Below are 25,898 nucleotides of genomic sequence, written 5' to 3'. Positions count from 1 at the left end.
CCATTAATATGAGCTGATAGTGTTTTATAAACAGGGAAAGTCAGTCACGTCAAATGCTCTGCCACAACTGATTAAAACAAGAAAACTCAGCATGCAATATCTAACTAACTATGAAATTGTAACTCAAAATGATTTTCGTATCTATCAATCAAGAAAGATACAATACCTGGGCAAAGTTCAAGAAGAATAGTTGTTTGTGGTTTAGGTCAAGTCCAGGAAGTAATTTTTCTTCACCATTCTTTTTAACATAATTCTGATAGGCCTAGGCAGTTAATGAAACAGAAACACGATGTTTATAATTTTCTAAATTCATGTATAAATCTGTGCAAAAGACCATCCAACCCACTATAATAATCTATTTACATACGGCAACCTACAACTGGTTCATGGATTAAAAAGAAAACCAGAATTTATTTACAAATGCTCTGAAAATGTCAATGATCAGTAAGTGTCAGTTGAATGAATGGATGACTTATATAAATGATAAAAAACTTATATAAACATCATTCTGTAGACAGATGGATAAGTCTTGCCAGGTGGAAGAATGAATTGCCAAGGGAGTCATTCTGTAATTGCCATATTTAGCTCACTTACTACTCTTAGCAAGAAAGATTTACTCCCAACTTTGAATGATTCATGCCAAAAATCAAGGGATTCCTTAAGATCTCTTAAAAATTAGTATCCTATGATTCTAAGCATGAAGATGAGTAATTGTGGTTGCACCCCAGAAGACAGAGCAAAATGGACTAAACCTCAGTTACATTAGGAAGAAGGAATTTAGGTCACTTGGATGTCAGAAAGTGTCCTTAATTCTTAAGGCTCTATGAATACTATAGAAAAATGCAGTTTTCTTCTACTAAACATATTTAAGGAATTTACAATAAACTTTCAGAGACGTGTTACCTCCAATTTAATACAAAGGAAAGTGATCAATTAGATAAGCAGAAGATATATTTCATGTCCTCCTCCTTGCCATTAACACAGATTTATTGAGTCTCTATTATGTAAAGATACTAGGAATATGGGGAAGACTTGAGCCTGCTCCCTCCTGGGGAGATCACAATCTAGCAAAGGGGACAGGGTATTAGATACTATGATTTCATGTATAAGAAATTATAATTTGCAGGGCACCTGGGTTGCTTAGATGTTAAGCATCTGCCTTCAGCTCAGGTCATGATCCCAGGGTCCTGGGATGGAGCCCCACATAAGACTCCCTGCTCAGTGGGGAGCCTGCTTCACCCTCCCCCTGCTTGTGTTCCCTCTCTTACTGTGTCTCTCTCTGTCAAATAAATAAATAAAGTCTTAAAAAAATAAAATAAAATAAAAATTATAATTTGCTTCATTATAGTAAGTCTGTACTTGTTTTAGGTGAAGATCTTCATGGAAGTACCATCAACCTAGATTTTGGTTGCATTTTTACAGCAATGATTTTTAATCTGTCTGAATATCAGAAATAACTACATGAGAATGAACAGTGCCCATGCCTTCCACTTCCAGGCAAGATGGAGTAAGAGAGACTGGATTCACCTTTCTGCTGCAACAACAAATGATGGGCAAAATATATGTGCATGACACTGGACATCAGGCATAAAAGAGAGTGATTGCTCTGAGATGGTAAACAAATAAGGTAAGCCCTATAAATGTCCCAGCTTATTGCCTTAAGCATTTCCAGGCTACAACACAGAGAAGGGAAACTCAACTGGAGCCCAAGGGACTGCCTGAGTTGAGAAGGAGCTGAGAGTTCAAGGACACCAAGGACAGGGTCCTAAAGAGGAGAAAGCTGTATAGGAGAGGATCTCTAGAGATCAGACGGGCACCTCAAGATTCACCCAGTAGGTCTTGCCTCAGCAGTGGAGAATAATTTTCCCTAGACTGAGCCCTGCCCTAGCCCCTCTAACAAGTTGTAAAAGCAAGGTCCAGAAGGATCAAACCATTTCCGAGGAATTTAATCGTGTCCAAGTATAAAGCTCAAGAATACTTGTAGGAAAACAAAAGTATCTAGCACCCATCAAGGTAAAATGCACATTGCCTGGTATTTAGTCAAAGTATTACCAACCATTCAAAGGAGCAACCGTCTACCACCCCCCCTGGATTCTGCTGGGACTCACTCTTTTGTCAACTTTGCAGGCCGCTGAATCTCCCAAAACTCACACTTTGATCATCCATCGTCACTGCCAAGTTATGGGCTCTACCTGTCATCTCTCCCACAATGCTCTGAAGCTTACCCTTTCCTGTCCCAACCACTGCCTCCTCCCCTCTAATCCATACACTTCTCTGGTGGACAAGTAATCTTATATCCTCATCCACTGCACAGAATACTCCATCCATCCTTGTCTTAGAGAAGTCTGGTTTTAACTGGGGCACTTTGTCCCCTGTACCTTCTCAAGCAGATGGTGTTCATTATTCCAAATGTCAACTACCTCAGCGTTGGAAGAAACACTCAAAACTACCCTCACTCCTTCTTGTTGCTTCCAACACCATTATTCCTCTACTCATTTGTGAAAATCCCTACTTTTTTTGTGCACATGGCATCAACTAGACCATCTTTTAATGCCTGCTCCAATTATCAAATAATGATATATTTTATGGAGGGTTCACAGCTGTGTCTCCAACACTGAGAATAGTGCCAAATACACAAGTGAAGTCCTCAACAAGTATTTGTTGAATGCAAGAATGAATGAAAGGCTAAATGAGCTTCTAAGGGATGTTCCATCGATACGCTCCTCTGGGTGTAACAGTTTGGATGACCACGAGGCCGTGTGTTGGAGCTGTATCACTTCAGTCTCTCACCACGTCGTCGTAACTGGACTGTGGTTATCGTTCCCAAAGATTGCATCACCTGCTGTGAAGCTGAGGTCCTATTTAATACACTGGTCAACGACTGAAAAAATCCTTTCAAGGAGGCCCCTTTTATAAAAAAGAAAATTACTTTAGAGCTCATTTTTTTAGAAAAATGTTGCTTCCTCTGTGGAACTTGCATGCCTCCTCATTTCTGCTGCTATCACGTTCCAGGTTTCCTCTCCCCAGCTTTCCAGAAGCCTAGACTGTTCAGCTCAATCACACCCATACTGCTCTTTCTGCCTAGCACTTACAATCCCCTTTTCCCACGTGTATTTTCTACTTTCTATTCATTGTTTACTGCCTACATTATATGTGCCTTTTTCAAAAGGCTTTCAATGAATGATTAAGTAGGATATTATCACTCCAACCACTAGAATGGGAGAAAGTGTTATTACTCACTCTGTATGCTTGGCCAATACCTCCATTATCAGCAATATTTTCTCCCAGTGTATTAATTCCATTGAGCTGTTAAAAAACAAAAGATGCTTAAAGAACCTTACCTGTATTCGGATTGTTAAGAAGGCATCAATAAGGCACTTAAGATTGGATTTGTCCATTCTTTAAAAAGTTAAAAACAAAAATCCCATATGATCCAATAATTTCACTACTAGGTATTTACCCAGGGGAAATGAAACTACTGACTTGAGAAGATATATTTATTTACTGCAGCTTTACATTAGCCAAGTTATGGAAGCAACCTAAGTGTCTATGGATAGACAAATGGATAAGAAGGAAGTGAAACACGTGCACACATATGCACAATGGAATGTTACTCAGCCGTAAAAAGGATGAGATCATGCCGTTTGAGACAACGTGGATGGACCTAGAGGGCAGTATGCTAAGTGAAATAAGTTAGACTGAGAAAGACCAATACCATATAGCTCCACCCATAAATGGAATCTTAAAAAAAAATGAATACGCAAACAAAAAGCAGAATCAGAACTATAAATACAGAGAACAAACTGATGGCTGCTGGAGGGGAAGGGACTAGGGGGAGGGGCAAAACGGGTGAAGAGCAGAGGGAGATACAGGCTTCCGGTTATGGAATGTGTAGGTCACCGGAATAAAAGCAGAGCATAAGGAATGTAGTCAACGATACAGTAATAGCGATGTATTGGGACAGATGGGAGCCACTCTTGTGAACATAGCACAATGTATAAACTTGTCAAATCATTAAATTGTACACCTGAAACTAATGTAACATTATATGTCATTTATGCTCCAGAAAAGAAAGCAAAAGTGGTAACAAAGACTGAATATATCCAAAACTTTTCAAGAGAATTCTAACGTACGTGCTGTCCACCTGCTAGGTCCCAGGAGAAGTTTCCATACTGGTACACCATGCACTGGGATTGGGCTTTAAAATTATTTGCTGACTGTTGAGTCCACCAATCAATGAGGTCTCCATCCTTGTTAAAATTCCTGCCTGTAATAAAATGATTTAAGTAAAAGGGGAACTCATTACATCAAGAATTATGGTTAAGATATCTTTAATTCAAAAGGCACGGACTTAAGATTGGATATATCCATTCTTTAAAAAGTTAAAAACAGAAATCCCATATGATCCCACTGTGTGAGAGAACACTCAAGTGGACAGGTAATGTGAAGAACTGTTCCCCTTTCTCATCTCGTGTTGATGAAACGTGGACTGTGAGGGCCGGCTTTGCTTGTGGGCCTTAGTATTGATCCAGGCTTTGTACCCACGTGGTTCCTGATACCTCAGCTGAGGCCACCAGTTAAGCCACTCCTGAAATCGTGCCTTGTTTCTCTTGGATGGTTTTCATATGGACCAAGTCTGTTTAATTTGATATTTTGAGATTGAAAAATACTATTTTTATTCTGCACTCATTTCATGTCTCAAACCCCTCATGAGACACTGTGGATCAGAGTTTTCCATCTACTTCAAGCACAAAGAAAGAGTCACTTTTCCTCCTGGAGCTTTCCTGCTAACCCTCATCGATCTTTCCTTTTTTTGAACTACAGTACCATTATCTGCCACGTTTTAACACTTCATTTTATCATCCTTTTGAATACTTACGATATAGTGAATGAGAAGAAGGCTACAAAGGCAAACTACTTGGCCTCACATCCTGATTCCACTAATTCCTAGGTTTGTAACTTCGAGCAAGTCTTTCATGTACCTCTACTTTTTTCCATTAAAAAAAAATGGAAGTGGTATTGGTACCTACCCATGAAAATTATTATATGCTTGAATTAACAGACATGTAGTAAGTCCTTTCCAAAATTGTACTGTTCCTGTCACCTTTTCTTTTTATGGCTCTAAAGTTAAGTCTAGTTAAGGCTTAATGATTTTCTATTATTTTCTCCCTATTGTCTCTCTACTCGCAAACCAATTTTTGCCATAGCTTCAACTATCACTTCTCTATTTATCTCGTGTTTTTTTACTTCTATGCCTCTCAAATTTCAATGAAAATCTAAATCTATTTTTGCCATTTGAGGCAGCATATAAACATTTAAGCGCCCATGATTTGCAAAGTCCTGAACTAGGTAAAGGATGCAAAAAAAAAAAAAAAAAAAAAAAGGTTCTTCCCATCCGTGAGCAGTTTAAGTCTTACAGGCACCTTACTTTTTGATTTTACATCTGGTTTTAAGACATGGACCCTGTCCTCTAGAAGTCCAGATAGATAATATGTAATCATGAAATAAGAGTGAACATTATCGTTGGTGTTAACAAACACAGTTATCTTCTAAATGTGAATATTTGTGTTACTTTGTCAGAGTGCAAAGCGCACACTGCTTATCTCACTACTAGACATTTCTGATCTTCCTAAGCAACAATTTAGAAGGGACACTGAGAGTATGACTATTAGTCAATGGTACCCTTTTGATTAAATGTGTTCTCATACTGATCAAGTACAATAACGCTGTTCAAGTTTATCAGGGTGTGTCCCAGCCAAAGGAAAGGGTCCATGGTACTTTACCATTGTCATCGAAGCCATGGGTGATTTCATGTCCTATGACCATGCCGATACCCCCATAGTTCAATGAGTTAGACTGATGGGCACTGAAGAAGGGGGGCTGCAGAATGCCTGCTGGGAAGACTACAAGGAAAGAAGATGGTTAAAGATGATTTGTGGCATTCTTCTCCAATGGCAGCGCTGGGCTGGGCTTTCTGCCTGCTAAGCTACTTTCCAGTTCATCAGTTTCACTTAATTATATACAAAAGTCTTCTTGTGATGAAACAAGAGTAGGTCTTTTATGATTGATGACAACAAAGAGTTCATCCCAAAGCAGCACCATGATCTATGATTTGTAATCATGATTCACTTGTATAAGTGATACCGTATAATCACGATATGAACTCTGCTAAGATTGTTGTTTGCTCTAAGGAGTTTAGAGCTAGGGGAAATTACCATCTTCATTCAGAAGAACTTTTCCCCACTGCACATATTTGGAAGGAACAGTTATTTAATAACACAAATACTGCTTTTTAAAAAAAAATAACACAAGTATTACTTTTAATGTCATATCTAACATTTTATCCATCTATAATAGCTTGTTAAATAAACAGAACTACTCGATCGAAGGCCTCTCCCAACCACATTGCCCTATGTTATTTCCCACAAGGCATCTATGACTATTTATTTTCTTCTTCTCCGCTATTGTCTTTCTTTTTCTTATCATCCTCACCTGCTCCAGCACCTCAAATACCAGTCCTTTGAGAAGAGACACTTGTGCACCTGTAAGTACACTTCTTTACTTGCTGAATCCATTTGTTTTTTTGTTTGTTTGTTTTTCACTCATTATCTCCAGCACCTAAAACTAGAACGGTGCCTGGAACAAAACAGGCGCTTAGGAAATATGTTGAATAGGTGAATTATCAGTGATAAATGAGTGAGCCAATGAATTTACCGTGGTGTCCCAGAAACGACTAAATAAATAAATCACACTTTTTTTTTCATGTCCACCTTGACATCTGCCTTAACTTGGCTAGCCTTCTACACTTAGATGTCTCACAAACTTTAAATTTCATGTGCCAAACATCAAACTCGTTCTCTTCTAAGCCATCACTCTCTTGACTTTATGTCTGCTAGTGGCATTTGAAGGGTCTCAACCACCTGGCACGACATTTTCTACTTATCTTAGACACTTTTTTTTTTAAATTTTTTAAATATTTGTTTATTTATTTATTTATCTATTTTTACCAAGTCTTAACATAGTCTACTTAGGAAAAGACCAGGTCATGCATCTTCCTTTCAGGAGCATCTCTTCTGTTTATTTCCTCCTATCAGCCTTATTGCCATCATCCTGCAAATGTTCTTATCATTCCTTGTCTTAAGAATTACTTGAGGGGCGCCTGGGTAGCTCAGAGGGTTGGGTCTCTGCCTTTGGTTCAGGTCATGATCTCAGGGTCCTGGGATCGAGCCCCACATTGGGCTCTCTGGTCAGCAGGGAGCCTGCTTTCCCCTCTCTCTCTGCCTGCTTCTCTGCCTACTTGTGATTTCTCTGTCAAATAAATAAATAAATAAAATCTTAAAAAAAAAAAAGAATTACTTTATTTCCTACATGATCTTTCCACTTCCTGTCTCACCCAACTATAACCTATCTTAAATCTAATCCATCCTGCATCCAGATTAAAGTGTAACTCTGGTCATTACCACTCCCCTGTTTTTTTTTTAAAAAAAAAAAAGCCTTCCAAAGGATCAGTTTGGTGCTTTCTAATTAAATACAGCATCTTCTTTCTGGCCTTTGACTCCATGGTCTTCTCCTACTTCTTCTCCCTCATGCCCCCTCCTCTTCTCATAATGCTCATACTTAGCAGTTTCATCTTTCATGTTTCAAAATCCTAGTATCTACTGAATTATGTTCTTAGCAAAAAAAAAAAAAAAAAATCTTCAGTATCAACACCCATCCATGTAAAGCCCTAAGCGATCACTATTTGGGATTCCAAGAACACAAGAGAAGTCCCTGACCTTAAGAAATCTAAGATCTAGTTCAAGTAGTAGCAAATATTGTTTCTTTGTCTTTCCAGTGGGGAGAATATGGCAGCACCTCGAATGGATTTCAAAGATAAATATTAGATGTTTATAGAAGAGATTTTAAAAACATGCTGGACAATTTAAGTGCTCTCCAGAAACTTAAAAAAAGAATCTGGAAAGTTGCCACAACATCCAAAATGACAAAATAGTTAGAAAATAAATACTGCTGTCCTTGGAGAATTTTGATGAAAGTTATACCTCACATGTAGCTGCTTGAGTTATCAACAGTGCCAAGAAATTATTTTTAGCTTAAAGTATTAAAATTATGTGCAGTACTTTATTAACTTAAAGTGAATACAATCTCCCACACTATGTACTTTGATTAAAATCTACCCTTTATATAAAATGTACTTATGAAACGTGCTATCAAGACTAAACATTAACTGTAAAGATCCTGCTGCTTAAATTATATCCTGATATGTCATTCTTCAGGCAAGTGATAAGATTTTTATGGCTCATATTAATTACTAGTCTTCAAGTTCAGCTTTGCAAATTATGATTTCCCCTTTTACACTGTCAGCTAAATCTCAGTGATGAGGACTTCCCCATAGCCTACTGCTGTTACTAGTAGACTTCACAACTGTTGATAACAACCAGCTGCTTAGTTGTACATTTTTTATGTTCACGATTGTCAACAAGTTAGTTAATTGAATAAGTCATTAGTCCATGCCACAAAAATTTCTGTTCCTCCCTCCCTCCCGTGCCCTCGCTTCCCTGGTTTAGTTTGTTAAGGCTGCAAGCAATTCAATTTCAGAATCTTTGATATAAAGGTTGAAGACATTAGGTAAGATCAATATTGGGTGGAGAAAGTTAAATATTAATTTTTACGTTAAATGGAATAAGCAATATGTTTTGAAACATTTACTCTTGATTTTAAAGTCTGAAAATAAGACTCCTAAGAACGAGGAAGGTATCTTTAGAAAAAGTTGTTATTTCAAGGTAGTCAAAGACCAACAGGCTGCATACACTAAATGATCCACAGAAGGTTTCTGGAGTCGATGGGGCAAATGTGTGGGGAATGAGAGACAGTGAATTCATCACTTTCAGTATGCTTTTCCATCTGTTTGTTTTTTGTTTTTAAGACAAAATTTTTTTCTAAAGATTTTATTTATTTATTTGAGAGAGAGAGAGAGAGAGAGCGAGCGTGCACATGAGCCAGGGAAGACAAAGAAGGAAGGGGAAGCTGACTCCCCGCCGAACAGGGAGCCCCATGCGGGGCTCGATCCCAGGACCCTGGTATCATGACCTGAGCCAAAGGCAGCCACTCAACAGACTGAGCCACGCAGGTGCCTCTGATTTTTTTAATTGACATGAAGCGGCAGGGGTGCATAAAGCTTAGAAAATAGTCTACTTGTGTGAGTTATAACAAAAAGTGATTGGAACTAAATTAAAAAGAAGAAATTATTAATATGAATAAATCCGTATATGGCAATAAAACAAGTTCTTTTTTTTTTTTTTACCATAGCATAGAAAGGCCAAGCCCATGAGAAATTGTATGTGATCTAATTTAAAGTATTTGTGTGCAGATGAAAGGGTCATTTATGAGACATATGCTATTTTTTTAAAAAGATTTTGTTTATTTATTTGAGACAGAGAGGGAAAGAAAGAGCACAAGCTGGGGAGAGGGAGAAGCAGACTCCCCACCAGAGCAGGAAGCCTGATGTGGGGCTCGATCCCCTGACTCCAGGATCGTGACCTGCGCCAAGCGCAGATGCTTAACCAGCTGACCCACCCAGGTGCCCTGAGACATATGCTAGTCTATACCAGTTCTAATTCTGTAATACACAGTATTAAGATTAAAAGATGTGTATCTATGTATGTAAACAGACAGGCAAGCACACACACACACACACACACACACACAGCTACAAACTCACTTCTATCAAGAAGAAAGATGGAAGTCGGGATCTTTAATTATCTTTTAGTTAAGACAATCCCCACTTTGAAGATTTAAATGAATTGTCAAAGAGAAAACGTACACATGTCAAAGATTTCTCCTCTTGCATGACACTTTCCCTTCTTCTGAACTGCTGTTATTAGCACACAAGCATATGAAAAGACATTAACAGTTTTTCAGATTTCAAATTTCTATCTGATGATTTATCTTGAGAGTCTTTAAAAGGTCTTTCTTATTAAGAATGCTTATTGTAGCCAATTCTTGATTATTCAGAGGAAAACTATCTATTGTGTGAAATGTTAGGCCACTTTTACCTTCTTTTTGCTTTTGCTGTGTGCTTCTTTGGTTTGAGGGTGTTCAGTTCAAATTGAGAACATTCCCTGTCTTCTCTGATCAGGGAATCTCTAAGGCGAACCAATTTTAAGCTGGCTCCAGGGATATGGGATCATTCAGAGCCAAACAAGGTACTGTCTTGACCTGAAGTGTGTGGATCTGCTCTAGAGAGGGGCTGAAGGGATTAACATGCCAGGGTGGTCCTACAGAGGGTCTGTATGGGCCTTCTTGTTGGAACGAATCATCATCAGGTCTGAGAGGATCCAGGGTCCTTCCTGAACTGGATTAAAATGAAGCTATATCCCTTAGTCTATCCTAATACAGACAAAGGCCAGGCCATCTCACTTTGCCTTGGAATTTCACTAAAAGGTCATTCTGCTTAAGATTCTCTCTGTTACCGTCCCCCTCACCACCCCCATACACGTGCATGAACATGCGTGCCTGCTCTCTCTTTCTCAAAAAACAAAACAAAAAACAAAGTGAAGCGTCTTCAGAGAGAAAGGCACTTCTAAGAAAGGGTCTGAATGGTTTCTAGGAATACCTCACAAAGGATAGACTGCATGGTTCTGAGTTGATCATTAAACAGGCTCTGGTTGGAGTTTAGGTTATCATTGTACTAACTAGGAAATGTATTAACCTAGACTTCGAGCTAATTGATTTTAAGAGGTGCACATGCCTTCTTTAGTATTTATACATTATATAAAGAAACTTTCGGATTATTCATTTTCATGTTGTCTACCAAAATAAATTCCAGATGGATTGAAGAGTTACTCCAAAAATAAAGACTATAAAAATACTAGAAGAAAATGTAGATAGTTTCTTACTTTAACTCTTCCTAGGTTTAAAAGCAATGGGGAAAGCTATAATCAATCTTTAAAATAAAATAAGGGTTATAATTTCATAAAATTTGTTTTTAGCCAATGATAAAAAAATCTTTCAGGATTTTTCATCATTTCTAATCTAATTAGTAACAGAGCTGAAGAAAAACAAGGCTCAGGGCAGACTCTAAAATAAACTCTGAGATGTTTATTTTAGAATAATGCTGAAATTATCTTCCCTTTTGATTCTTGACCACACTTAGAAATGAAGGGCTGGACTTTGTGTAACTGGAGAAATTGACTAACCAACTTCTGTTTAGTACAACTTTGGTAGTACTGAATCTGTTTGGTGCCTTACTATGTATTTAAAATCCTTGGGGGGAAAAATGGGTCCATCTATGTAATACTTAAGAAAGAATTTAAAAATCTCAAGGTCTTCCTAGGAAGAGACAACATACCTTTGTTATTGTAAGCCATTTAGTTATATTATATCATTCACTCATTTATTAGTTTCTACACAGATTCCTACAATACTACTCTTACTGAACATTTTTTTCTTTTTTGATTAAAAGTAATCAAGTAAATGTAATTTTACATGGTTTAACCTAATATAACCAACTTTTCAAATTTCTGAGAAATTTGGAGTTGTCTAGAGAAACAGGTGATACAGATCAGGATCATCCCCACCAGAGCCAGCGTACAAAATTGCCAGGAGAACCGGATCTCTGCAAAACTGGTTCTTGGAACCTTAAACTCCTTTAAGATTCTGATGCTTAGAGAGTCCTACAGTCAATATAACTTTATGGAGCTATAAGAGATGTTTAAAAAGTTTTTAGAAATAAAATAAAAGCACTTAGACATCAGATAAACCACTTAGCCACAAATGAGAACATTACAAAAGAAACAAAACCACTTATGTAATTTGTACTGACTTAAAATTTGCTATTATAGTGGAAAGAGGTACATGGATGCATTTACTTTCAAGGAGTACATTCAATAAAGCAATCACTCAGCCTCAGCTGTGCTTTTATGGGGAGCACCAAAAACTGGTCATGCAATCAACGTACTACAACTTGGTAACAACAGAGAATTATTAAAGTATTATTTAGGAATAGGCCTTACCTATCTGATTTCTGCCTGAAGAATAAAATGCATTCACTACAGCTGCTCCGCTTATCCACCTATGGAAAACATAAGAACTCGTTACAAATTATACTATTAGTATCCGATTCAATCAGCGTGCCACCACAAAAGCATTATTACTATTCCAAGACCAATCTTAACTTTGTTTGAAATATGATTAACAAACTAAAATTAGCTTACTAGGTGAGCCATCTTGTTCGAAAGTATTTCTACTTCTTGAAAAATCAGAATGTATCCACGTCTGCAGTCCGTTACCTCACTTGTATGAATTTTTCTGGAGGCATCTCATAGTACAAAACCCATTCAGATGCACCTTTTTGGAAATTGCAAATGGACTGACATCATATTGAAATATGTTTACCTTTCTGGTTTTTTTTTTTAAGATTTTATTTATTTATTTGAGAGAGAGACAGTGAGAGAGAGCATGAGCGAGGAGAAGGTCAGAGGGAGAAGCAGACTCCCCATGGAGCTGGGAGCCCGATGTGGGACTCGATCCCGGGACTCCAGGATCATGACCTGAGGCAAAGGCAGTCGTCCAACCAACTGAGCCACCTAGGCATCCCTACCTTTATGTTTCTAATACTAGGTAACTATACCAACCATTCTGGAGTATTTGACAGGATATTGAACTACAAGTTGTTAAAACTTCAGATTCAAGTTTAATTTTTTTTTAAATTTCCTAGTTTATTTAGACACTGAGATAGTGTCTAAATAAGGTATTTAGTTGCAGGTAATCTGCCTCTGACTACTACCATCTTAAATTATTTTCTTTTAATGCAGCGTTCCAGCTTATTAAGCAAAGGCATGCATTTGTATGATGACTGCAAAACGAAATCCAGGTGGTTCTGAAGTAGGTTTGTCTGCCTGTCTGTCTGTGTAGGTGCCAATGTTCCCATGTCTTTCTGCTCAGATGTTATGATGACTGTATAACAAGAATCATTGTTGGAATATTACTCAGCCTTAAAAAAGAGTTAGATCGTGCTGTTTGTGGCAATATGGATGAACCTAGAGAGTATTATGCTAAGGGAAAGATGTCGGGCAGAGAAAGGCAAATAACACATGATTTCACTTCCACGTGGAATCTAAAAAGCAAAACAAATGAACAATCAAAAAGCAAAACAGACTCATAAATACAGAGAACAAACTGGTGATTGTCAGAGAGGAGGGGCGTGGGGGCATGAGCAAAATGGGTGAAGGAGAGTGAGAGGTATAGACTTCCAGTTACAGAATGAGTAAGTCACCGGAATGAAAGGTAGAGCATAGGGAATCTAGTCAGTGCTATTATAATAGGGTTGTATAATGACCACACTTGTGATGTGCATAGACGGAGTTGCGAAATCACTATGTTGTACACCTGAAACTAAAGTAATATTGTATGTCAGCTGTACTTCAATAAAATAAAAAATGAAATCATTGTTAAGCCCTTTTTTTTTGCAACAGGAGTAATACCCCCATCGTAATAGAACATTACATATATCTCTATACAGTCATTGAAAAATGGACAATACGTGACTTCAGATAACCTCTTAAATGTCAGCACACCTGCATACACTTAAAACAATCCTATATTATTAGCTAATGGCTTCACTGTACTTACATAACTTTCAGGACAACAATTAATGGGCAATTATTATCCTACTTATGGAAGGAGTTTACAGTAATCAGTACGATGAGATTAAATTAGAACAGTTTCCAGACCCTGCTTTGCAAGGTAAGCGAGACAAAGTCAGCCGCCCAAGTCAGCACTTCAGCTACAATTTCTGTAACTATTGTAGGATGTCAGATTTGAGTCCTATTTTGATTTCTTAAAAAGAACCAAGAGAGAGCCATATATAACAACTGTCTGGTAAATTCTAATTAAGTATGGGCTTTATCTCCAATAACATGATGAAGATGTTCATATAAAAAAATTGGGGAATTAATGGGGTGCCTGGGTGGCTCAGTGGGTTAAAGCCTCTGCCTTTGGCTCAGGTCAAGATCCCAGGGTCCTGGGATCAAGTCTTGCATTGGGCTCTCTGCTCAGCAGGGAACCTGCTTCCCCCCGCCCCCCTCTGCTTGCCTCTCTGCCGACTTGTGATCTCTGTCTGTCACATAAATAAATAAAATCTTTTTTTAAAAATTGGGGAATTAAAAAATATCCAGGTAGCATTTCTGTAAATTTTTCTTCTGAAAGAAAGTAAGTTTGACGACAGAGGGTAGATGGTCGATCAATGCCGTATCTTTAGTTCGATGTAACTGTCATTCTAAATAGAGAAAAACGTTTTCAAAAAGGATGGTGTGACTGATGTATCATTTGTCCCAATTTCATCACAGCTGAGTCATCACTATTTTAATTCCTTGCAGGTTGAGGATTACAAGAATATAATTGTATTTATTTTAATTCAACTCCACTCAATTTCCACATGATTTGGGACGACTCACAATAAAAACATGCAAACCCGGGGGTGTTAAGACTAAAATCAAGAGATCCATAACTAAACAGAACAAGTAGATTTTGTTTGTGTGACCAAAGAGTATTACAAAAGGAAATACTTATATAAGTAAAATCATGCTAAGGAAAATTGATTTTTCAGAACTATGTTTACCTATATCCACACAGGTATCACAACTCAGGTTCAAGTATGGTTCTAAATTGTCTGGCAGGGGGACAAAATGGACAATGGGCTCAGGCTACCCCTGAGGACAAAGAGCATTCCTTACTGGGACTCCTTAGAAAGGTATTTCTGATTGTCCTCAAAAATTCTGATAGCAAATATGGCAGTAGATCTGATGCGTAAATAGCTTAAAATTATTAACTTTAATTGTTATAAAATTGATTTAATGTGTTTCCAGGTCTCAGTTGTTTTAAGACTCAGTTTCCCAATTATGAACTGATTTAGTAACAATATACTCCACATGGACTTTTGTGGTAATCACAAGTAATATGCCAACTGTTTTGTTCTGAACTCATGCACATGCTAAAAACGAAAGACAAAACGTGCCAATCCAAAATGTTTTCTCAAACTAAGTAGACTACAGAGGGAAGGAGTTAGATATATGAAACTATTGTTTCAGGCAGCGGCAGAACTCAAAAGCAGGGCATGATGATGTTTATATACTCTTCTCATGTTTATTCCTTTTGTAAAAATAAATGTCATACCTTTGTTTTAGTGCTTTTCTGCTCTTCTGTTACATTACTGTGAGGGGTTTAAGATTGCATTTTGATTCATGTTTATAACTTTGCAGGAGGGAGTGTTTTACATATTAAAATGTCCATGGTGAATTATATTTTAAGAAAATACGTAGCTATTTATGATCACAGAGCTCTCAAATAAAATTAGAATTATGACGGTTAGTTTCATGGAGCGCTAGTGTGTAGTGTTTGCCGTTTCTTCTTTGAGAACTTTCACAATGCACCGTCAGACCACCCCCGAGTGATTACCCAGATTCAAAAGCACAGGGCATACTGTTCCTGGGAATGATAGGAGCCTGAATACTGTGTTCAGACCATTACATCTTTTTTTTTTTTTTTTTAAGATTTATTTATTTATTTGAGAGAGAGAGACTGAGCATGCATGTGAGCGAGGGGAGGGAGAGAGAGAATCCTTAAGCAGACTCCCTGCTGAGTGGGGAGCCAGGACACAGGGCTCAATCTCAGGACCCTGAGTTCATGACCTGAGCCAAAACCAAGAGTCAGATGCTTAATGGACTGATCCATCCAGGTGCCCCTGGATCACTACATCTTAAATAAAATGATGATGACAGCTAGAGGTTCAATGTCTAATACATCAGGCCAGTTGTGAAATATCTCACTATGTTAAAGTGAAAGCTAAACCAGAGCAAAGAAAATACTTTTCAAGTTAAATGGTGATGTAACAAAAACTGCAAGTTACTCTGATTTGGATCAGCCTCAAAGTTTCAGGAGAAGCTCATTTAAGGGACACAGAAATTTGATTGGGGAATAGCAACACAGAAGAGAGAAAATGCTCAACAGAAGAGAAAACAAAATGGTGGTGATTCTTGCCTGAAAATACCGGACACTGCAGGTCACCTGAAAATACCTTTCAAAGTCCAGACCAGAGCCAGACACTAGCAGCCTCCCGGAACAGGAACTGGACCGGAAAGACGATATAGTACCCTGTTCTTTGATTTTTCTTCCAAATCTCTGTGTATAGGGGTTTGGGTGTGTGTGGTATTCAGTACAGAGCAGGAAAGCAAGAAAGAGGAAACCTTAATTTTTAATTTTGGAGCTGTAATTTTGTCAGGTGACCTGATGCTTGTTTGGGGGCATTCCACAGAACAAAGCAGCAGCATGGCTCTCAAAGCCGAAAAGTGTGGATAGGAAACACGACCGAAATATCCTTGAGAGGGGGACCAGGTGTTTCTCTTCTAACTCTTATTACCCTGAAGAAGCCAGGCGGTGAGGAAAGGAAAGCATAAAGACATCATTTTTATAGCAAGGAGGAAAGGCAGACGTGGACAGTCTGATCTGCCAGCCTTTTGAATGTAATAAACCCACCGGATTGCAAAAGCACCTGGAGTGAAACTCCTCTTTCACCCGCTCATGTGTAACTTTCAGACTTAAAACAACAAAACGGTTAATGCCCCTTTCCCTGAAAGTGTTCGGTTTCCCAGCATCTAGTGGTCCCAGAGCAACTCCTTCAAAATCAGCAGTACAAAACAATGGTTTTCTCTATTTTCCTCAAGTACTCCTGGAAAGGAGAATTCTCATTTTGAAGCCGCAGTAACCACTGTAACACTTTACATTTATTCATTTTCTCTGACCAAGCCTTCGGAGCGTCCCGAATACCATCATTCATCTTTCAAAGCAGTCACAAAAGACAGATGACACTTTCAGTTTTCAGGTATAGAAACTAAGGCACAACATGCTTTTCTGACCTTTTCCTAATACACTTACACGTGAAGTGATTCTACTCGGAAAGGAGTATGTAAACTAAAGGGAAAGGGGAGCTTCTCATCTTCCATTACAACCCCCTACTTCTGAGCTGTTGATCTGTGCAGTATATAAAATTTCAGGACCATGATGAACGCCATTGCCAAAGTCTTTAAAAATGTAAGTACTTTTCATTTACTTATCTTCAATATGCACAACTCACTTTTATTTATGTACACTAGCAATGAACAATCCAAAAAGGAATTAAGAAAACAATCCCATCTACAGTACTACTAAGAAGACTAAAACACTTTGGCATTAAATTTTACAAAAGACGTGCAAGAAGTGGATGCTGGAAACTACAAAACACCATGGAAAGAAATTAAGACTTTAAAACGTGGAAAAGATATACTGCTTTCATGGATCAGAAACCTTATTTTTTTTTAATTGAGGAAAAATTAATATATAACATTATATTAGTTTCAGGTATATAATAGAATGCTTTGATATTTGTATACACTGCAAAATGACCATTACAATAAATCCAGTTGCCAGTCACCATACAAAGTTATGAACTTTTTTTCCCCTTTTTCTTGTGGTGATTTTTACGCTCTTGGCAACTTTCAAATATGCGCCACACACTATTGACTATAATCAGCATGCCGTACATTTTCCCTGTGACTAATTATCTTATAACTAGACATTTGTACCTCTTGATCCCTTTCCGTCTATTACCCATCTCCAGCCATCCTCTGTGCTGGCAAGCTCCATTCTGTTCTATGTATCCATGAGCTTTGTTTGTGCATTTGTTTTTTAGATGTTGCGTATTAGAGAAATCAAACAGTATTTGCTTCTCTCTACCTCATTTCCCTTAGCGTAATACCATCAAATTCCAACCATGTTGCCAGAAATGGCAAGATTTCGCTCGTTTTTATGGCTGAGTATTTTTCCACTGTGTGTGTGCATGTGTGTAGATGATGTATATGTATAAATATACACATTCATACACCTATATGTACCACATCTTTTTTTTTTTAAGATTTTATTTATTTGACAGAGAGAGATCATAAGTGGACAGAGAGGCAAGCAGAGAGAGAGAGAGAGAGGAGGAAGCAGGCTCCCTGCGGAGCAGAAAGCCAGATGTGGGACTCGATCCTAGGACCCTGAGATCATGACCTGAGCTGAAGGCAGAGGCTTAACCCACTGAGCCACCCAGGTGCCCCATACCACATCTTCTGTATCCACTCACCCATCAATGAACACTTAGGTTGCTTCCACATCTTAGCTCTTCTAAATAAAGCTGCCATACATACATGGGTGCATATATCTGTCTACACTAGTGTTATTATTTTCTTTGAATAAATACCAAAATTGGAATTTCTGTGTCATATGGTAGAGTTCCATTTATATTTTTAGGAAGCTCCATACTGTCTTGCATAGTTGCTATACCAATTTACACTTCTATTAATTCCACTACTAGTGCATGAGAGTTCCCTTGCCAGCACTTGCTGTTTTTTCATTTCATTTCCGTCATTTCAACATCAACAACTTATTGTTTTAATCATCATTCTAACAGGTGTGAGGTAATATCTAATTAGGATTGATTTGCATTTCCCTGGTTAGTAACATTGAGTGTCATTTCATGTGCCTGTTAGCCATCTTGTAGGTCTTGTTTGGGAAAATGTTTATTCAGATGCCCTGCCTATTTTTTTATTGGATTGTGTGTATATACATACACATACACACACACATATAAATAATTGTGTATGTATTTTGGATATTAACCTCTTATTAGATATATGATTTGCAAATATATTCTCCCATAGGTGACTTTTTGTTGTTTTAATGGTTTCCTTTGCAGAAGGTTTTAGTTTGATATTGTCTTTGCTTTTGGAGTCAGAGCCAAGAAAATCATTCCCAAGACCAATGTCAAGGAGCCTACTGCCTAGGCTTTTTGATAAGGATTGCACTGAACCTGTCGATTGCTTTGGTAATACGGACATTTTAACACCATTAATTCTTCCAATCCAGGAGCATGGAATATCTTTCCACTTATTTGTGTCATCTTCAATTTCTGACAACCATGTCTTTTCAGTATACAGGCCTTTCACCTCCATTTCTCTCCTGAGTTTGGTGAATGTCTTTATGACCACTACTTTTAACTCTTTATCGGATAAGTTACTTAACTCCATTTCAACTGAGATTTTTTTCCTGAGGTTTTAACTTGTTCTTTCACTTGGAACAAATTTCTCTAATTTCTCATTTTGTTCGACGCTGTTTGTTTCTATGTATTAGGCAAAAAACTGTTGAAGGAGTGGTCTTGTGTAGGAGAGGAACCTTATCTTTCAACTTTGCCCTAGGTCTTTGTTGTCTTCCAACCTTTGTAATTATCAAAGCAACTTGATTTATTCTTCATAGATCCCAGTTGTTGATGGTGTGCCAAGACTTGTCAGTGCTCCAAAGGGAGGAATCTTATTTAGTACCCAGTTTCAGGTTGATGGGAAGACCCTCAGGCAGCAATTTCTAAAGTGTGCAAGTATATACAGTTTTGAGGGACAAATAATCATAAATCCTGCTGGCCTCCAGACCAAGTGATCTGCAGGTGTCTTTGAGATACAATTATAAAAACTGGGACTCCAAAAAAGTGTGTAAGCTTCTTTTGGGGAAGTACTAGGGAGATGTAGTAGAGGCCGAGGGAGAGCAAAAAGATGGGGACCCCCAGCCTACATTCTCTGTGAGCACCTCCACAGCCTCTAGATTTGTGGCAAACTTGAAGTCTGCCCCTTATACTAAAGCTCCAGGATAAGAAAATGTGTCTTTTTCCATAGGAATACTAGAGGTGTGTTTCAATCTTTGGTCTATGTAGTGCCCTGGGGTGGTTGCCTACCAAAAACCATCTCTCAAACTGTTACAGTCCTGTGGAATCCAGGAACACAAGCCCCTTGGCCACCAGAGCCAGCTAATTAAGGAACACCTCTGTGTATACTGTGTCTGGCTTCGGCAAAGTAGTAGAATGGCACTCTGAGGTAGGCTAACAAGGCATAGCTGAGGCCACTAGTGTATGCTATCAAGGTAGAGAGAGAGCAAAACTGGCACCAACCCACGCCTCTGTCCCCACAGAGTCCCAACAGGCCCATGCCCTCTGATAGATGTGGTAAGATTAGCAAATGAATTTCCTTCACATAGAGTCTAGGCCCTTTTCAATCTTCTACTATAGTGCTGATCCCTGGAGAGAACTGAGTCTGCAGGTGAGCCCTTTAAGGGTGCTATCTCCATTCCCTCCAGCCCTTTGCACTTCTTGGATTTGAATCCCATTAGTTTTCACAGCCAATATCTTTCCACTGCAGGTCCCACAGGCTGAGCTGCCTGATGTGGGGAACAAACCCCTCATGCCTCAGGAAGAAGCTCTGGATTTATGAGATCCCTCCTGATTGGGGGTCACTGTACCCAGGATGGGTTTTTGGCAAGATCACGTATCTCCCTCTTCCATCCATCTCAGTTTGGGCCTTTTACTGTTTGTCATGAAGAAGCTGTCCAGCTAGTTTCCAGGTCTTCCACATGCAGCTGTAGATTCAGTGTGTCTATGGAAAGAGGGGAGTTCAGCAGGATCTTCCTATGCCACCATCTTGGACCGCCCCTTTGAAAGTGCTCCTTTTAAAAGTGCTTCACGTTTAGGTTTCCCCCTTACCCTAACACACTGCAGGATGCAACCTCCACACCACATGAAGTCATTCTAGAAGACCATCATGACCACACTATAACAACAGTTACTTTTTAATGAGCATCTAACTTATATGCCAGGCACATTATATAATATATAATACAACAACCCCATAAGGCAAAAATAGATGTTATTTTCCTCAGTTTATAAAGGAATCATTGATGCTCAGAGATAATATGAAGGTTGTCTAAATTTACACAGTAAGTGGCAGAGCAAGAATCTTAACCCACAGCCCCCCTTCCCTCACCTGACTGTAAAGTACAAGCTCTTTCCACTGTTCCATAAAGGGCAATATTTTTTACCCAAAGGTAAAAACACAGTAGGACCAAAGAACCCCATTAAACTATTTACTGTTGCTGCATAAGAGTTGTTAACTTTAGTACTCATCTGATTATCTGAGAGGTGAGAGCCAGGACTCCTGTTCTGACATGACACTGGGAGAATTCTTCACTCCTCTTTCAACCCAAGGCCATAGAAATCACTAACCTGGTTTTCTTCCAGGAAGTCAACCAATTGCATGTGGTTCTAAGTTTGGCAACAAGGCACAGTCTTTTTAGTCTTCAATAACTGTATATGTGTATATGTACAGATGCGTGCTACCTCCACTTATGTGATATGCCAAATTCAGAGAAATTCCCAAATTGAGAAATACATGGGTGGGTGGATCATTTCTGTCAGAATTTTCTTTTGGTGATGATTTTCCTAATTTAGAATAATCTTGGGATCTTTCAGGAAAGAACTGAAACTTCGTCCTTCCCATATAACCCTTAGCAATGCTATAATTTGACATTATTGTCTGTCTAGCTCATTAGACAGTAACTCCATGAAAGCAGTGATGTTCTTTTTTTTTAATTGTAGTAAGAACACTTACCAGAAGATTTATCTTTTTAACACATTTTACCTCATTGAAGTCGACAATACATTACTGTAAACTGTAGATACAACACTGTACAGAAGATCTCTAGAGGTTATTGATCGTGTTTAACCTAAACTTTATACCTGCTGATTGGAAACCGCCCTCTTCTCTAGTCTCTGGTAATCACAGTTCCATTCTTTGATTTTATGAATTTTCCTATTTTAGAAACCTCATGTAAGTGGAATCATGTAGTATTTGTTTTTCTCTGTCTGGCTTATTCACTCATCCATGTGGTATATCGCAGAATCTCCTTCTCTCACTGGTGTTCCATTGTTCGCATATACCATCTTTTCTTTATTCATTTATCTGTCAATAGAAACAGGTTGTTTCCATGCCTAAGCTGTTGTGAATGGTGCTGCAATGAAAACGGGAAGGCAAATATCCCTTAGAGATCCTGATTTCAAGTCTTTTGGATATACATTTAGAAGTGGGCTTGCTGGGTCATACAGTAGTTCTATTTCTAATTTTCTGAGGAACCTCCATACGGTTTTCCATAGCAGCTACACCATTTTGCATGCCTACCAATGGTGTGCAAGGGCTCCAATTTCTCCACACCCTTTACCAATCCTTGTTGTCTTTTTTGTCTGTTTTATCATAATCATCCTGACAGCAGTGATGTGTTAGCTCACTGTGGTTTTGATCCGCATTTCCCCGATCCATCCCTACTCAGAGATGTTGAGCATCTTTTCATTTTTCTGTTGGCTATTTGTGTGTCTTCTTCGGAGAAATGTCTATTCAAGCCCTTAGCCCACTGTTAAATTGGCTTATTAGTTCTTTTGTTATTGAGTTTTAGAAGTTCCTTATGTACTTTCAAGATTAACATCTTTGTAGGGATATGATTTGTCCATATTTTCCCCCACTTCATAGGTTGTTTTTTCATTCTGTTGATTATTTCCTTTGCTATGCAGAAACTTTTTAGTTTAATATAGTCTTACTTGCTTGCAACTCTATCTCTAGGGCTTAGAATAGTGTTGGGAACATGAGAGGCACACAATGCGTCCTCCAAGAGAGAAGAGCCTCTCTTCCTGAGACGCTGGGGGCAGGGGAAAGCACTAGGCCTAGGTGAGGCACTGGGGCTATGCAGACTGTAGACAGCCATGACCACCAAGAATTATGACCAATGGAACATCATCCCCTCAAGACGGCAAACTAATATAAAAGTTCCATAATTCTTTTGCAAAATTCTCCTATTTTAAAACGTCAACCTTTAAATTATTGAATTCCCTTATTTCCCCTCCCCCTCTAAAAACCAAACCAAACCAAACCTTCCTTGGATGCTAATTAAAAAGCAGAAATGTTTTACCCCATCACAGTGAGCACCGAGTAATGTACAGAATGGCTGAATCGCTACACAACCTGAAATGACTAGAACACCGTATGTTAACTCTACCGGAATTAAAATTTAAAAACTTAATTTTAAAAAAGCAGAAGTGTTTTTACTGATAAAATGTGTTTTGCTTATGGTCCTAAAGCACACTGGAAAAGCATAAAGCCCGTCAGTTTAATGGGAACATACAAGATGGAAATCTAAAATTTTAATCTATTACAACAGGGGTAGAACATGAGCATCTCAAGGCAGATATTGCCGTAGGGAACTAGAATGATTTGTTCAAGTTTGGTCTAGCTGTTATTCTGTCTTTCTGGCTCAGTAATCATGTTACTGGAAGTAAATCATTAGAGATCATATCTAATTAACTTTGCCAGTAGATATTATATTCTCAATTTAGCACTATTACTATCTGATAATATGACATATTTGAAATTCTTTACAAACTGGCACCAAAAACCCAGAGAACATAATGTTTCAGATAATTTTGGAAATACTAGGCACTCAGAAACCGCATGAACCAAGCTTTTTAAAATTTAAATCCAGGGAGGAGTCAAGATGGCGGAGAAGTAGCAGGCTGAGACTACTTCAGGTTGCGGGAGATCAGCTAGATAGCTTATCTAAAGATTGCAATCACCTACAAATCCAACGGGAGATCGAAGAGAAGAAGAACAGCAATTCTAGAAACAGAAAATCAACCACTTTCTGAAAGGTAGGACTGGCGGAGAAGTGAATCCAAAGGGACGGGAAGATAGACCCCGGGGGGGAGGGGCCGGCTCCCGGCAAGCGGCGGAACAACGGAACACAAAATCAGGACTTTTAAAAGTCTGTTCCGCTGAGGGACATCGCTCCAGAGGCTTAACCGGGGTGAAGCCCACGCGGGGCCAGGGTGGCCTCAGGTCCCGCAGGGTCACAGAAGGATCAGGGTGTCTGAGTGTCGCAGAGCTCGCAGGTATTAGAACGGGGAAGCCGGCTACAGAGACAGAGCCGAGGAGTGACTCTCAGCTCGGGCTTACCTTGAACCGGTCACAGGCTCGGTGAGCTCGGAGCGCGGCCAGAGGCAGGGTGACGGAGGTAATTGGACGCTGTTCCCTGAGGGAGCACTGAGGAGTGGGGCCCCGGGCTCTCGGCTCCTCCGGGCCGGAGACTGGGCGGCCGCCATCTTCATTCCCGTCCTCCAGAACTCTACGGAAAGCGCTCAGGGAACAAAAGCTCCCGAAAGCAAACCCGAGCAGATTACTCAGCCCGGCCCCTGGTAAGGGCGGTGCAACTCCGCCTGGGGCAAAGACACTTGAGAATCACTACAACAGGCCCCTCCCCCAGAAGATCAACAAGAAACCCAGCCAGGACCAAGTTCACTTACGAGGAGTGCAGTTTCAATACCAAGGAAAGCAGCGGAATTCCAGAGGAGGAGAAAGCAAAGCACGGAACTCATGGCTTTCTCCCCATGATTCTTTAGCCTTGCAGTTAATTTAATTTTTTTTTCTTTTTCAATTTTTTTCTCTTCTTCTGCTAAATTTTTTTAAACTTTTACCCTTTTCTTTTTTAACGTTTTTTAACTAGTTTATCTAATATATATATATATATATATTTTCCTTTTTATATTTTTTTCATTATTGGTTTTCTTTTTTTATTTGTTTCTTTTTTCTTTTTTCTTTTTTTTTTTTTTCTTTCTGAACCTCTTTTTATCCCCCCCCCCCCCCCCTCACGATTTGGGATCTCTTCTGATTTGGCCAAAGCATATTTTCCTGGGGTTGTTGCCACCCTTTTAGTATTTTACTTACTCCTTCATATACTCTTATCTGGACAAAATGACAAGGCGGAAAAATTCACCACAAAAAAAAGAACAAGAGGCAGTACCAAAGGCTAAGGACCTAATCAATACAGACATTGGTAATATGTCAGATTTAGAGTTCAGAATGACTATTCTCAAGGTTCTAGCTGGGCTCGAAAAAGGCATGGAATATATTAGAGAAACCCTCTCGGGAGATATAAAAGCCCTTTCTGGAGAAATAAAAGAACTAAAATCTAATCAAGTTGAAATAAAAAAAGCTATTAATGAGGTGCAATAAAAAATGGAGGTTCTCACTGCTAGGATAAATGAGGCAGAAGAAAGAATTAGCGATATAGAAGACCAAATGACAGAGAATAAGGAAGCTGAACAAAAGAGGGACAAACAACTACTGGACCACGAGGGCAGAATTCGAGAGATAAGTGACACCATAAGACGAAACAACATTAGAATAATTGGGATTCCAGAAGAAGAAGAAAGAGAGAGGGGAGCAGAAGGTATATTGGAGAGAATTATTGGAGAGAATTTCCCCAATATGGCAAAGGGAACAAGCATCAAAATCCAGGAGGTTCAGAGAACCCCACTCAAAATCAATAAGAATAGGTTCACACCCCGTCACCTAATAGTCAAATTTACAAGTCTTAGTGACAAAGAGAAAATCCTGAAAGCAGCCCGGGAGAAGAAGTCTGTAACATACAATGGTAAAAATATTAGATTGGCAGCAGACTTATCCACAGAGACCTGGCAGGCCAGAAAGAGCTGGCATGATATATTCAGAGTACTAAACGAGAAAAACATGCAGCCAAGAATACTATATCCAGCTAGGCTATCATTGAAAATAGAAGGAGAGATTAAAAGCTTCCAGGACAAACAAAAACTGAAAGAATTTGCAAACACCAAGCCAGCTCTACAGGAAATATTGAAAGGGGTCCTCTAAGCAAAGAGAGACCCTAAAAGTAGTAGATCAGAAAGGAACAGAAACAATATACAATAGCAGTCACCTTACAGGCAATACAATGGCACTAAATTCATATCTCTCAATAGTTACCCTGAATGTTAATGGGCTAAATGCCCCAATCAAAAGACACAGGGTATCAGAATGGATAAAAAAACAAAACCCATCTATATGTTGCCTACAAGAAACTCATTTTAAACCCGAAGACACTTTCAGATTTAAAGTGAGGGGGTGGAAAAGAATTTACCATGCTAATGGACATCAGAAGAAAGCAGGAGTGGC

General features: G+C 38.8%; 1 protein-coding gene across 4 annotated transcripts in view; it reads right to left on the bottom strand.

Moving 5' to 3' along the window:
• Positions 1-25,898, bottom strand: part of MME (membrane metalloendopeptidase) — a 101,991-nt gene that overhangs the window by 9,159 nt on the left and 66,934 nt on the right. For all 4 annotated transcript variants that reach the window (XM_032852554.1, XM_032852557.1, XM_032852556.1 and 1 more), the window contains exons 17-21: positions 12,012-12,070; positions 5,784-5,903; positions 4,134-4,267; positions 3,241-3,306; positions 167-262 (exon numbers count right to left, since the gene is read on the bottom strand). In XM_032852554.1, the coding sequence (XP_032708445.1) occupies positions 167-262; positions 3,241-3,306; positions 4,134-4,267; positions 5,784-5,903; positions 12,012-12,070 (475 nt within the window). The remainder of the gene's footprint in view (positions 1-166; positions 263-3,240; positions 3,307-4,133; positions 4,268-5,783; positions 5,904-12,011; positions 12,071-25,898) is intronic.

The sequence above is a fragment of the Lontra canadensis genome, unplaced genomic scaffold (genome assembly GCF_010015895.1).
Source record: "Lontra canadensis isolate GAN:19392208 unplaced genomic scaffold, GSC_riverotter_1.0 scaffold6, whole genome shotgun sequence".
NCBI classification, from domain to species: Eukaryota; Metazoa; Chordata; class Mammalia; order Carnivora; family Mustelidae; genus Lontra; species Lontra canadensis.
Note: the sequence above shows the minus strand (reverse complement) of the source record. Positions and strands in the feature narration are given on the sequence as shown.